Source organism: Bufo bufo, chromosome 5 (assembly GCF_905171765.1).
Source record: "Bufo bufo chromosome 5, aBufBuf1.1, whole genome shotgun sequence".
NCBI classification, from domain to species: Eukaryota; Metazoa; Chordata; class Amphibia; order Anura; family Bufonidae; genus Bufo; species Bufo bufo.
The window spans coordinates 319,115,407-319,131,309 of NC_053393.1; the positions used below are offsets into that span (position 1 = coordinate 319,115,407).

A 15,903-nucleotide genomic window follows, 5' to 3' on the forward strand; every position below is an offset into this window, starting at 1 on the left:
TATGCTTAATCGTTATCTTAAAACAAAAATACCTCCCCTCATAAAAAAGATACCCCCAACAAGACAGGTCAGCTAGTTTGATAAGTTGTTTAGCCAACTACTGCCCCCCCTTAAAACAATCTCTACCATATATAGTATTGAAGACGTCTCCCCCCTGCCCCAAATTAGCGGCTCTAGGCCTTTGGGAAAGAGACTTGGAGAAGACCTTCTCGTCCCCCGAAATTGCAAAGATTCTTCTAGCGCCGCACAAAATATCCAGATGCATCCGCATACAGGAGAATAGTTATAAAATTCTCCTCCGCTGGTATAATACCCCTGACAAAACTTGCCGCTTTAAACCGGGGTCTCCTGATACTTGTTGGAGATGTCTAAAAGACAAAGGGACGTACCTCCACATTTGGTGGTCTCGCGAACCTATCAAATCATGGTGGTTTGAAGTAATTAGGCTCAGCAACCAAATTTGTAATACCGCATACCCATGTACCCCAGAGTTAGTTCTACTTTCCCTGGGAATAGCTGGAACAAAAGACCACAAGGCTCCTCTCTTCTCTTTCCTACTGGCTGCTGCCAGAATGCTCCTACCTACCCATTGGCTCTCCACCGAGATCCCAAAGAGTGAGCACTGGATCAACAAAGTTGATCAAATATATAGGTTTGAGGAAATCTCTCACTGGGAAACAAGGACGAGGCCTACCTTCCTCCAAATATGGTTGCCCTGGAAGAGATATAGGAATTTTTCTTGATCAGTCCTGATATATCGCTTTTCTCCCTCCGCTTTGCGGAAACTGTGACTTACCACATGTAATACACAAAATAGAGTATTTTTCATAGACTAACCCACATCCAACCGTTGTTATGGTTATATTGTTTATCCCATCAGTGTTTTGATCTACACTATATGATTGTCATCATTCAAGAAAAATATTTACAGACTACTTTTACGAATACTGATTATACGCTTATGTTGAACATTTTGAGATATAATGATATGTACAATCTGCTCTTTCTGTCAAAACAATAAAATTGTTAATTATAATATACTAAGTTAAAAATGTATACGTTTCTGATTTTAGTGAAGCCCCATGATGTATTATTTTATTATGTAATTTTGAAATCTTTCCTTTCTGGAAGGCGTATAGCTGTCATATTCATTGGACTTAAAGTGCAACAAGTAGTGCAGACAATTGGAGGTGTCCCCTATAGCCACTGTTCCCTCTAAACTGTGTGCTCTGGAACTGAAAGAGTTACAAATTCCCAAAACTACAGCAGGTAAAGCTCTTACTGGATCAATGATCTCTCTCTTTTACAGAGTACACAGCTTTAAGGGAACACTGCCTATGGCAACCTACCAGATCCATCTTTAAATACAGAAGACGGAGGAACCTGCCAACATTTTGGGTTTGTTAGTTTCAAATAAAACACACGCTAAGCTATAACACTAGAGCCCATGGAGATATATTGGATCATGTATCAATCTGAAATACGCCTAGTTGCGCCGCAATCTGCAACTTTCCCCACTTACAGGGAAATTGTGGGCGTGGTGTTGACGGGAAGGGGCAGGCCAACAGGCCCATCTCATTCAACAGTTTCTACGTCTATTTTAGGTGTAGAAAATGGTCTAAATGTAAGACAGCTAGGAAACTGGCGCAGGATGCGCCAAAGATATAGAGTGGCCGGCGCCTCTTCATAACTCCGACGTTTCCACCGCCAGCTATGGTGCTTTATTAAGACTGCCGTCTAAAACACCGGTCTTAATAAATGTGCAGCATAGTGTATGATTTAACTCTGCTAAGATAATTAATAGTAGTTCTTTGTGTGGGCATAAAGTTGGGTTATAGACAGGGGGAACCTAGCCTTTATGCTGCCTCAGGTGAAAACTGAAATGGTGCCCCTCCCTCCCCATGCCAATTTCTTAACCTAACCCCTTGCCTTCTGACAATGGCCCTTTAGCTGCCCCTCTTTTGCCCCTACCTGGTGCTGCCTGAGGCAATTTCCTCACCTGGCCTCATTGGTGGTGCACCCCTGGTTATAGAACACACACACACACACTGTAATATGTTGTACCATATGACAACAAAATTAATTGAAGGGGTTGTGCCACATAAAATATTCAGCATCTTTTAAACCAGCACCTGTATCTTAACACTTTTTTAATTGTATGTAATAAAAAATGAAGTATAGTCACTAGGCTATTAAATAAAAATTAATCTGTATAGCGCCACATGCTGTTTGTTATTTTTCTTATTTGTTATCCACCTCAGTTTAAATATACAACTATCATCACCCTATCTTCTCACAAGCTGTAGCAGTTACAGAGAAGAAGCTACAGTACTGAAAACACACCAGCTGAGAAAAGACATATCCCCTGTGCTCCTAGCTTGACATAAATCTATTGTGACACATGAGGTACAGGGCTGGTTCTAGCTTTGTTGGAAAGAGATTGTCATGTACTATACGATGTCTGATCTTCATTTTTACAACAATCATGACATAACCTCTTTGGTATATGTCCCTTTTTTTTAATTAATTTAATAATATTACAGTTATCTGCTATGATTTTATTATAACGTAATGTATGCAGCTCTGCGTCATAGTGTTCAGAATCATAGGCACTTAGCAAGGGTCATTACATGTCATTACATGGATCTAACACATGATACAGTACATTAGTCATTTCTTGCTTGTTCTTATGACCTATGACCTATTAGACTACTACAAGAGTTAGCGCCTTATTTATTGACATCAGAATAAAAGCTTGAGTCGGCCATGCCTCTGCATAGATATACCAGCTTTACCACTTAGCGGAATACTGCTTGAGTGTATAAAGAACATTTACAACTCCTTTCGCTTTCATTTTGCATTTGCATTTCTCTTTCAAGAGTTTTATAAAATTTGCAATAAAGAAACAGATGCAATAACGAAGATGCGATATGTTCTGGTAGTTACAATAAACAAGAAGCGGGTATGCCATAAGAACAAAGCTTCAACAAGAAAGCATCAACAGCATACAGAAAATCCAGTGTCTGGATAAATCAATATCCGAAGGCAGAGATTAGTGAATTTCCCAAAATTCTTTTTCTGTTTGATTCTATCAGGCTGGCTTAAGATTTGATTTGGTCCAAATAAATTCGACCTGAATCAAAAGAGTTCTAATTGGCCTGAAAATTCCAGTATGACAGTCTGAGGTCTCCTAGAGCTGTATGCAACACATTTCAAGCTCTTTAATGTCAGGACAGCATTAGTAAAGTGACAGTGACATATACTGTACATTTATGGCTATGGGTAAATAGACAGGATCCACTGGTAACAAACAGCTTCTTTAAAGACACACTGCACTGTCTAATTTTGCTTTTAATTATAAAAAGGTGGTAGATGCCTTATACTCTTACATATAAAATGTTGGTTACCATTTTGAATGCTTTGTCCATAAAAAGATAACAAAATTTTTTGATTCCCAGAAATTATATTCTTTTGGGAAATTTGATATACAGTACAGACCAAAAGTTTGGACACACCTTCTCATTCAAAGAGTTTCCTTTATTTTTATGACCATGAAGGCATAAAAACTATGAATTAACACATGTAGAATTATATACATAACAAACAAGTGTGAAACAACTGAAAATATGTCATATTCTAGGTTCTTCAAAGTAGCCACCTTTTGCTTTGATTACTGCTTTGCACACTCTTGGCATTCTCTGGATGAGCTTCAAGAGGTAGTCCCCTGAAATGGTCTTCTAACAGTCTTGAAGGAGTTCCCAGAGATGCTTAGCACTTGTTGGCCCTTTTGCCTTCACTCTGCGGTCCAATTCACCCCAAACCATCTCGATTGGGTTCAGGTCCGGTGACTGTGGAGGCCAGGTCATCTGGCGCAGCACCCCATCACTCTCCTTCATGGTCAAATAGCCCTTACTTTCAAAGTTTTCCCAATTTTTCAGCTGACTGACTGACCTTAATTTCTTAAAGTAATGATGGCCACTTGTTTTTCTTTACTTAGCTGCTTTTTTCTTGCCATAATACAAATTCTAACAGTCTATTCAGTAGGACTATCAGCTGTGTATCCACCTGACATCTCCTCAATGCAACTGATGGACCCAACCCCATTTATAAGGCAATAAATCCCACTTATTAAACCTAACAGGGCACACCTGTGAAGTGAAAACCATTTCAGGGGACTACCTCTTGAAGCTCATCAAGAGAATGCCAAGAGTGTGCAAAGCAGTAATCAAAGCAAAAAGTGGCTACTTTGAAGAACCTAGAATCTGACATATTTTCAGTTGTTTCACACTTGTTTGTTATGTATATAATTCCACATGTGTTAATTCATAGTTTTGATGCCTTCAGTGTGAATCTCCAATTTTCATAGTCATGAAAATAAAGAAAACTCTTTGAATGAGAAGGTGTGTCCAAACTTTTGGTCTGTACTTTATGTAGTATTGATTTGCTCATCTCAAATGTCAAGTAAAATGAACTGTTTGTAATACAGTAGATAAGGAGGTTTCAATGTAAAAAAATAAAAGTTAGGGTCAGGATTAAGGAAGGTAAGTATGGTTACGATATGTAGGCAGTGGCCACAAACAGTCATATTAGGGCTCGTGCACACGACCATTCGATGTTTTGCGGTCCGCAAATTGTGGATCCGCAAAACACAGACACAGCCGTGTGCATTCCACATTTTGCAGAACATAATGGCCGTCCACTAATAGAACAGTCCTATTCTTGTCCGTAATGAGGACTATTTTTTTTGTGGAACGGCCATGTGGACATATGGACATGAAATGCACACAGAGTCCGTTTTTTTGGCGGCCCCATTAAAGTGAATGGGTCCACATACAGGACCAAAAAAAAACAAACGGACACAGAAAAAAAATATGGTGGTGTGCATGAGCCCTTAGTGAAGTATGGAGAAATTGAACCCATAAATGCCATCTTTTCCATCTTTAAATTTGTCAAGTAGTACACTGAGTTTATCATTAATAAATATATTGCCCACTTCCATAACTTCCTGTAATGGAAGTAAAAAATTTTTACAGAAGTCAATTATAGTCATTTTAGCTACTAGCATAACAATTGTGAACAGTTTAAACTGTGAATGTATGAGTTCTAGTGGTTTAAGATGTCATAGAGCTGGTTTGGTTCTTTAAATATAATAGAATTACATTGAATAAACTGGGAACTGGGCGAAATAGAACTTGGAGAGTTTAGGAAAGGTCCACCATATTTGGTACATGTCTTCAATGGACGGGCATGAAAGCAGGTGCTGGATATTCGGGGACTGCATGTGCAGGAACAATATACCACAGCGTCATCACTTTATCATCATCATGTCAGCTCTCAGGTCATAGTATTCATACAGTAGCTGGCATTTGCTCTTAAAAGATAAATCAGCAATCTACTGACTCAATTACCATATCCAGGACCTGGTGTCATTTGTTGATATATGGATGCTTAGGAGATGCGAGATTTGCTGGGTAGCCATTTATAGAGTAAGGAAATAAGATCTTTAGAATTTGGGCATGGCTCAGAGATTTTAAGTTGACTAAATGAAGTGAATCACTTCCAATATAATGTAATAAGGAAACCCAGTTCTTCAATTTTAGATAAAATAACATAGCTGGGTAAATTTTTAGGTGTTGACGCCTATTTGAACAAGAGGATCTTAAAGTCTGTGGGTGGTAAGATTTGGTGGACTTTTGTAAAGCCACTGGACAAACATAATTTTAAGACATTTGGAGAGATTTATCAAAACTGGTGTAAAGGAAAACTGGCTAAGCTTCCAAAGGAGATCTGAAAAAAAAAAGGCGTAATCTGATTGGTTGCTATGGGCAACTACTCCAGTTTTCCGTTACACTATGTTTGATAAATCTCCCCCATGGTGGTTATCTGAACCTGGTGGAAATAAAGGATTATTCCATACTTTTTTATTTTACCATAGTTTTGTCCAGTGCATAGATTTTATGTTTTTGTGCTTAAATAGAGATATTGGCATGGAAAATTGGAAATAACATCATCAAAAATATGTTAAACATAAACATGTCATTTAAACAAAAGGTCATTTTCCAATGACACATTAACTTTAAATGCTTTCTAAATGCTAACCGTTTAGGCAAGATGGCATCCCTATAATTGTTCTTAAAATAGAATAGAAAAAGATCAGCAATCAGAAAATAAAAACTGATAAAAAAAGATATGTGGTCTATCTGGTTTTAAGTAGCAGAAAAAAAATTCTGTGACTCATTCCCTAATTTAAAAAAAATCCCCCATAGAAGGTAGAACATCTTAGGGAGAATTTTCATTACTATTTTTTTTTTTTTTTTTTGTCGGACTTCTAGAATGGCTTTTGTACCCTAGATGGAAGTTTTGGGTCAACTAAAAAGTTGTTGTAATGTGGCAACGCTTTTAATCTTAGTTTCCATGTGTAAGTTTTTTTTGTAGCAGTTTTTGATGCCAAAGCCAGGAACAGATGACAAACAGAAGACACATATAGAGAAAAAACATGGAAACCGAGCTGGAAATGTTCCACCAAAAAAATCGATCTGCCAATTAAAACCAGAAGGCGACACATATCCTTTTTTCTAATCTGTTTTAGATTTTCTGATTGTAGATTTATTTGTTCTATTTCCTGAACATGATTATGGGGGCAGCCATCTTGCTTGAGTTGTTCTTAACAGCATTTAGAAAGCATTAAGAAAACTGCTTTACGGCAGTCCCATGTCCATAGACACATTGGTCCGATGGGAACCTCGTTGACTTCTATGGGAGAGTTTTCTAAGGAAGGACTGTGACCTGTGCAGAGGTCATTGTACAAATAAAAAAGAGATACGCTTAGATGATCACCTATTGTGAATGGTGGATCCTGTCTATAACAGGTGATAACATTACAGGCAGGATTAGAATGACAAATAAGCAGATAACTGCAGCAAATTGATCTGTAAAAACCAAGAATTGGTGCCTGTTATTCAGAGGCTTAGTAGTCAGTTTGAAAATTGCAGGATTTTATGTGCTTTGTTTAAATATAGATATTAGAAATGGAAAATTAAAAATAACCACCAAATTATTCAATAGTTAGCATAAAAACTTGATTTAAACAGTAGATAATTTTCTGTTGACCCATTCCCTTTAAGCTTACTCAAACTTCACTATAAAATAATTATAAATGGAATAAAACCCCTGATCTGTTACAGAGAATGAATTTTGTCTTGTCTTCCATGTGTTGGAAATGTTAGATTTTCTTCTGTGGAATTTCATGTGCCTATACACCTCCATGATATATGAAAACCATAACTGTGATCCAGATGCATACACGAGACCTACAGTAACTCTGCCTTTTTGTTTTAACTTTTTCCATGACTTGTAGCTTTAAGAATACTTGCTGTTTGTAATGTATTTTTATTCTTTCAAAATACAGTTAGAATTGATTCATATATTATAAAGTGACAGCTAATCAGCAAACATAAATGAGCATGCCAATAGCAATAGCTTGCAAGATAAACAAATATATCTATATTTTTCCTAGTTAAACAGTATGAAAAGAAACACAAATTATGTTTCCACAGATGAAAGAAAACTACATTGCATTTCTGTGTTTGAAATTAGTTATGTCTAGAATTCTAATGTGTACTTATTATTCAGGCTATAAGCATACTTTTACATTAAAATGACATACTGAATATGAAAGCTACAATGCTGAAACCAGTACATGGAATTTTGTAGTGCTATCTGTAACCACTTTTGTAATGTTATATTCATACTCTTTTGTACTGTCTTTAATAATTCTGATCTTTCTTGCTTCCAATGCATAAAAGATGTATACTGTTCCTGCTTTAGCCTTACGGTTTTAAACACATGCCATTTGTTCTTCACTTTTAACAAGTGGAGAGAAAAGTCTGCATAAGGGATTTTCATTTGACTACTGAAATGAATAAATAAGTGCACCATTTGTTTAGAACAAACAGAGATGGAAATGCTTTCTGTGTGCACGATGCTGCTTAGCTATTGCTATTTCAGATTACAGTTTGTATAGAAAATTATACAAATACATATCTTCAGGACGTCAGTGAAATAGTTGGTCTTAAAGGTTTGTGTTCTTTTGTGTTTTATATTTCCCTCTTTAAAGGCCATCGCAAGATAAAGTCTTTGATGCTTTATTCATGGACACCTTTAATAGCTGAACCTGCAAGAAACATATTTCAATACTTTGTACAATATTAAAAGTGCTCGATTTTCAGTTTTCTTGACATTGGGGAGTATTTAATAAAAGAAATAGCACACTTGTATAAAATCTATAATGAATCTATTAAAGCTGGCCATACACACTAGACGTATGACTGTTGAACCCATCAATTTCGGCAGAGGCAGTTGACTGTCTAATGCAGTGGTTCTCAACCTTTCTAAAGCCGTGACCCCTTAATACAGTTCCTCATGTTGTGGTGACCCCCAACCATTACATTTTTTTCCTTGCTACGTCATAACTAATTTTGCTACTGTTATGAATTGTAATGTAAATATCTGATATGCAGGATGTATTTTTATTGCTACAAATTGAACATAATTAAAGCAGAGTAATTAATCACAAAGACAAAATGTTATATATTGTCAAATATTTATTTCTAATTACAAATAAATGAAATTTTGTATTGAAGCATGGTGTAGCATGGGTAACATACTTAATATAACAACAGTAAACAACATCGCTACATTTTGCAACAGTATGCATAAAACAGCCAACGTTAGTGCGAAGGTTGAGATTGCTTCCTTCTCACCAGATCAGAAATTCTTGGGGCAGTCTTTGCAAGAGCACACCGAAGATCATCTCCCACAACAAGTCTACTTCTGTATTTAGACTTGATAACCAACAAGCTGGAAAACCCTGTTTCACATAGATAAGTTGTTGGAAATGGAAGAAGAAGGCGCAACACAGTCTCAGACAGAATAGGATATGACTGCAAATGCTTGATCCAGAATTTTGTAACTGGCATTGTAGAGAAATCAGTTCTCGCTGCATCGTTGTTAATAAGTTCAATGAACTCCTCTTGTGCTGTCTCAGGAACATCTTCAACTTTGACTGTGAATGGGCTTCTGGCCAGAGCAAATGGGGTGTCCGGTAGATTTGGAAAGTACAATGAAATTTCATCTTCAAGCATATGCAAGTGTTCTTTCACAGAAATTATCATTGTAATTCTTTTGTCTGGTTCAATGCCATGTTCATCAAAGAAAGCAGCTAAGGTAGGCAACATGTAAATATTATTGTTATCCAATTTTTTTTGCCAAAGCTGAAGTTTCATTTGGAATGATCGAACCTTTTCAGACAAATCAAGGATTGTTGCATTTGGTCCTTGCAGTGATAAATTTAACTCATTCAAGATGACAAAGATGTCAACCAAGTAAGCTATTTTCTGCAGTTCACTTTTATCGCTGAAAAGTGCCTCAAACTGTGGTTTTGCCTTCTGATTAAAAAACATTCTGAGTTCATCACGAAGATCAAAAACACGTTTTAAAACTTTTCCTCTTGATAACCATCTCACTTCAGTATGAAATAACAAAGCATTGTGTGTCGCATCCAACTCGTTGCACAGTTGCGAAAACAGTCGACTGTTTAAACTGCTCGCCTTTACAAAATTGACACAACTTATGACGCTTTTCATAACTTCCTGTAAATTTTGTGGCAGCGTCTTCGTTGCTAATATTTGCCTATGAATCATACAGTGAGTTCCAATGACTTTTGGTGACTCATTCAGTACCAAACGTTGAAATCCAGATCGACATCCTAGCATAGCTGGAGCACCATCAGTACAAACACCACAAACCTTTTCCCAAGAGATCTGATGCTCTTTCAGAAATGATCCAACTTTGTCAAATACATCATGTGCAGTAGTTGTCGTTTCAAGAGGTTTGCAAAAAAGAAACTCATCTTTAAAGTCGCCGTCATTAATATACCTCACAAAAACCAGTAACTGTGAACAGTTTGCCATGTCTGTAGATTCATCAAGCTGGATACTAAATATTGGAAGTGGAGCAGATTTAATTTCCTGTACTACCTGACTAAGAATATCAGCCGACAGGTCATCTAATCGTCTGCGAACAGTATCGTTAGATAAGGAAATTGCATTCAATTTCGTAACATATTCGTCTCCCATCATAACTCGAACAATGTCTTTGGCCGCTGGCAACAGTAAATCCTCACCAATGGTGTGAGGTTTCATAGCTCTGGCAATTCTACGTGCCACCAAATATGAAGCTTCAACGGCTGCTACGTTTTGTTTGTAATACTTGCCACCAGTGTCAAGTCTGGATTTTTTGAGTGCATCAGCTTTGCTTCTAAAATAGTTGGTATCCCTGCCGGCAAAGCTCGGATGCTTGCTATCAAAATGGCGTTTTAGTTTGTTTGGCTTCATAGATCCAGCTGATAGAACTTCACAACAAATAACACATTGTGGTTTCTCAATCCCTACTGTAATTATTGAGGTAAAACCATACTGTAAAAAATCCTCACTATATTTTCTTATTTTAGGGTTCTTCTCTACACGATCCATTGTCATGGGATGGTTTGTTATCTAAATGAAAATAATATATGACAATAGCTGATGAACAATAATTCAAGTGTTGCCCTGTCTTACCTCCAATGCCTTTAACACAGCAGCTGCTTTCTACATTACCTGCTCTCTGCAGATGTGTGACCAGTCTGCATAAATACAATGGCGCCAACCCCAGTGTCTGACTGGAACTCCTGTAGCCCACCTGGAGAATTGGGTCTGATGACCCACCAAAAACACGCACAGACACCAATACACCAAATGTTAATTCAAATACACAAGTATTCATTCATAACCACAGAACTTTAGCATAAATACAAAATATTTGTAAACCAAATAAATAACTTTAAAATAAATAATAAACAACAAATACCCCCTAAAAAATAAATCAGTGGTGCGCACAGTACCACTCAAATAAATAACTCAGTGGTGCTCACAGTACCCCCCCCAAAATTTTTTTTTTTAAAAAATCAGTGGTGCTCAGGGTACCCCTCAAATAAATAAATCAGTGGTGCTTCAAGTCCCCCCCAAATAAATAAATCAGAAGTGCTCAGGGTCCCCCAAATAAATAAATCAGCGGGGCTTCAGGTCTCCCCCAAATAAATAAATCAGCGGTGCTCAGGGTACCCCCAAATAAATAAATCAGTGGTGCATCAGGTTTCCCCCAAATAAATAAATCAATGGTGCTCAGGGTCCCCCAAATAAATAAATCAGAAGTGCTCAGGGTCCCCCAAAAAAATAAATCAGCGGTGCTTCATGTCCCCCCCCAAATAAATAAATCAATGGTGCTCAGGGTCCCCCAAATAAATAAATCAGAAGAGCTCAGGGTCCCCCAAATAAATAAATCAGCGGTGCTTCATGTCCCCCCAAATAAATTAAGCCTTGCTCAGCCAAATAATTAAAATAAAATTAGCCAGGCTCAGCCAGGCTCAATTAAATCATTGGTGGCAGTGGTGCTCAGCGGCGGTGTCATTAACGAAAAAACTCGGACCTCAGCAGACAGGTGGCCCGACTTACCCGTCCAGACGTCAGGCTCCTTCAAGCACAGGCAGTAATAGGACATCACTTCCTGTGCGCGAGGATAAGGGGCCGCTGCCGTTGTGCGGGCGACCCACAATAGGAAGCCTCAGGCGACCCCCCGGAAAGGGCCGATCGACCCCCAAAGCGGTCGCGAACCCTAGGTTGAGAACCGCTGGTCTAATGTATGGTGGCCTCCTGGCTCTCCCCGGCAGATGTCAAGAAAGAGCTATTGGACTGTTGGGTTCCAATTTGCTGTTGGGCTATTGTGAGATGAGGTGCAGGCAAAGGAGTCTGGAAGCAGCTTGTTTCACTTTCTCTGTGGCCTCCTGGCTATCCCCGGCAGATGTCAAGAAAAAGCTATTGGACTGTTGGGTTCCAATTTGCTGTTGGGCTATTGTGAGATGAGGTGCAGGCAAAGGAGTCTGGAAGCAGCTTGTTTCACTTTCTCTGTTGAAAACACAAGCACTCTCAGCTGAGTGTGTTTGTGTATGAGGAGGACAGAAGTAACAGCTATCTAATTTATATAGTGAGCCTTAGGGTCTATTCAAATTTGCATTGACAGCAGTGGTGTAGCTATAGGGGGTGCAAAGAACCATTTTTTCTTGGCATTTATGCTGAATGTAAACAGAAAAAAATGGAGTTAAAAAGTCACAAATTATTGTGCATGCCATACTTGATTAAATAGGTTGCAACTGTTAGCTCTTAGCACTTTTCTTAATTAGTGAGAAAAGGGGTGAGACAGCCCACCTTATATGCTATCTTTTTTACCAGAAACTGATGTCAATTATAGCTCTACAGGCATGGATCAGGTCAGGTGGCAGAGAGTCTGAATCCAGGAATCAGGCAGAAGTTGGTACACAGGCAGACACACAGATTTTAAATGTTCTGTATGGTCTAGCAAGCTAGAAATACCTAAGGAAATCTAAAGGATTGCTTAGGCAAAGGGTGCAATAAAACAACCCTGCATATATAGGAGGGATATATAGGAGGGCTAATGAGCTTATTAGTCATCTGAACATAGAGCTCTCTTTTTCACTCCAATTTGTGCGACTACTTGACCTGTCCACTCTATCTGCCAGCAGCTTAAAAGCTTAATCATTGCAGTGCTTCAGTGAGAAGTTTAATGGACAGGCATTAATGCACACAAGGAAAGAATCCTAGCAGCCAGGCTGTAGCCCTCAGCATGGGAGGCAGGAGTCTGGCGGCCGGCCCCATACAGAAGTTGGTGATGATGCACAATGAGGGCGGGCACAAAACATCACTATGAAAGAGGCATCTTAATAAATTAGCTGCATTTCACTCCAGTGCACAGTGGATGAAGACTGGTATAGGTAAAGCCAACCTTGATAAATGAGTTTAAGCGTGAAATAGTGAATATATCTGGATTCTCATGCAGCCTTTTTTATATTGTGAAAAACTGTAAGGGCCCTTTTACATGGACTGAAGAGTAAAAGGGATGTAAATGCGCCACCAATCACTTGATAAAAAAAAAACTAATGTTAATTTATCTGGTGATCTTATCTTTCATGTTGAATCAAAAATCTGTATGTGTCGACAGCACATCTCCCTGTGTAAATCAGGATGTGCAGCCAACAAACAATGAAACTGTATGAACAAGCAATCATAGTAACCATCATTCATCCTAACAATGATGATTGCTGCATGTAAACGTCTGATAACCAATTCTCCCTGAGACAGATGATGTCAGCAGAAAGAAGTGTTACAATGCCCTGCTATTCTCTGCTTTGCTATGTCTTCTGTTACTTTACAGAAGACACAACCTTGTCCTGTGGGAAATGCATGTGTCCATTGGTGAATGCATTCTGACTTTCTTCATTAACCACATCTCATTCTGGAAGAACTACCATAAACACTACCTTGGTTCTGTGTTAAGCTGTAAGACAATGTGCAAGCAAGCTTCTTCTGTATATATACAGTACAGACCAAAAGTTTGGACACACCTTCTCATTCAAAGAGTTTTCTTTATTTTCATGACTATGAAGGCATAAAAACTATGAATTAACAGATGTGGAATTATATACATAACAAACAAGTGTGAAACAACTGAAAATATGTCAAATTCTAGGTTCTTCAAAGTAGCCACCTTTTGCTTTAATTACTGCTTTGCACACTCTTGGCATTCTCTTGATGAGCTTCAAGAGGTAGTCCCCTGAAATGGTCTTCCAACAGTCTTGAAGGAGTTCCCAGAGATGTTTAGCACTTGTTGGCCCTTTTGCCTTCACTCTGCGGTCCAGCTCACCCCAAACCATCTCGATTGGGTTCAGGTCCGATGACTGTGGAGGCCAGGTCATCTGGCGCAGCACCCCATCACTCTCCTTCATGGTCAAATAGCCCTTACTTTCAAAGTTTTCCCAATTTTTCAGCTGACTGACTGACCTTCATTTTGTTATGTATATAATTCCACATGTGTTAATTCATAGTTTTGATGCCTTCAGTGTGAATCTACAATTTTCATAGTCAGGAAAATAAAGATAACTCTTTGAATGAGAAGATGTGTCCAAACTTTTGGTCTGTACTTTACATATATCACTGCTTTAGTGTCAATATACTTTCCAATGTACTTATAGTACTTTTGTGTAAGTCTGTTCCTGGTAAAAGCTGGTACAGTTCTGTATGCCATATAGCCTGGTCTTCTGCCTCCAAGTCAAGCCTGGTGCTGGCCTTGTAGATGCAGCCCACCCATTCAACACTCAAGCAGTTAACACCACTGCTCCCAGCAAGTTACCAAACTTGGTAATCATTCTGTTTGTTTGTTTCTTCCCAAAACAGCCTCAGCACCGTCCACATGCCGTGTGTGGTATTATAGCTAAGCTCCATTTACTTCAATAGAGCATAGCTGCAGTAGCAGACACAGCCCATGGACAACCCATTTGTATTCTGTGCACATGATCCTTCTGGGTCCTTTCGTTTTCTGAAGAAATATGCTATCGTGTCTGGGATCCACTTTCTCCTCTCTCCCCATTGAAAACCAAACACACTCAGCTGTTTGTTTATGGGGGTGTTAGAGAAGCATTTGGCTGATGTATGGTCACCTTAAATCCCAATAATATTTTTTTCCCTTTCTCCTTCTCTTTTTTCTCTCTCTTGTTAGTTCTGCTCTTTTTCCTCTGGATAATATTATGAGGTTCCTTCCTTCCAGGATCCCAGACTTGATATTACACTGTTTCACTGCCGTATGTTTTTTGTTTTGGAATGCATGTGCAATAATCTGCCGTCCATTACTAATGGTTTAATAGATGGAAATTAGGTGAAGGACTCCCTTTCATTGGTCATGATGCACCATAGAAAAACACATTCTTTAGATGGGATTTATTTTATTTTTTTCTCTGAGACTGCTCAATGCCAGTTATTGTACAGTATTTTCAACCTGGTTCCTATGTGTGTTTGTGTCTGTGTCTGTGTGTGCTAAATTACACTGTGTGTCTGGAACACTCTTGACCCAGTTTGTTCACCCGATCACTGTGCGCCTTCGATGCTATTGTGCTTCACCTCTGACTTTTTAGTGACTATTCTCCTGCATTTGCATTCCTGTACCTTTTGTCTCTCTTGGTTCTGACACCTACATGGACCACTCAAGTTTAGCTAGTTAGGTTCTTGAGTGGAATTACCCTTATCAGGGTGGCAATTCCACTATAGGCAGAGACACTGTAGCTCTAGGATTGTTGCAGGACAGTTCACCAGCTCTTGCCAAACCTGGTAGCCATGTTCAAGTCTGGCAGTGAGTGTACAGTTTTCTGGACAGGTTACCTGTCTCCCATCAGTTCCTTTACAGCACAACTCAGAATTTCTTACATTGTCTATAAAACTTCCATTCTGCAGCTCAAGCTCTCAAATATAAATACGATGTACGACATTGTGAAACTATATTGCAAAATACAATTTAACAAAGAGAGCTACAGAGATTGAACTTTTATGCATCTCTTCAAGACTCAGAGTCTTTTCCTTTTGCCTTTCGAGTAAGCAGCCACCCTGCAGTGAATCCTAAAGATGTTGATTTAACCTCAATGATAAGTGATATTGCTTCTTTCTGTGCTAGTCAAGACAGTTTCCATGAATTCTAAACAAAGCATATAGGTTCTCTCAAACTTTCAGCATGAATAGTTCGAAACATATTACAATGGTAATTTCCTATAAGAGAAATGTCTCCACACATTCCATATCTTCCAGATCAGTAAATAAAAAGTTCAGTTGAGTAGAGCTGAAAGAATATACTTAGTGACAAAATAAGGTGTGACCCAAAATATGCAAAAAGCAACTATATATATTACAGTAAATCAGAAAGAACAGATCAGTTGAGCATAAACAAATTAAATGGATTTTCTATGTTAAA

General features: G+C 38.4%; 1 protein-coding gene across 1 annotated transcript; it reads right to left on the reverse strand.

The window, feature by feature from the left end:
• Positions 1-8,729: 8,729 nt before the first annotated feature.
• Positions 8,730-14,360, reverse strand: LOC121002506 (protein ZBED8-like). The gene is made up of 3 exons (XM_040433958.1): positions 14,299-14,360; positions 10,656-10,737; positions 8,730-10,553 (listed from the first exon to the last, which is right to left on the reverse strand). The coding sequence occupies exons 1-3, from the start codon at positions 14,358-14,360 to the stop codon at positions 8,730-8,732; spliced, it is 1,968 nt and encodes a 655-aa protein (XP_040289892.1).
• Positions 14,361-15,903: the final 1,543 nt, after the last annotated feature.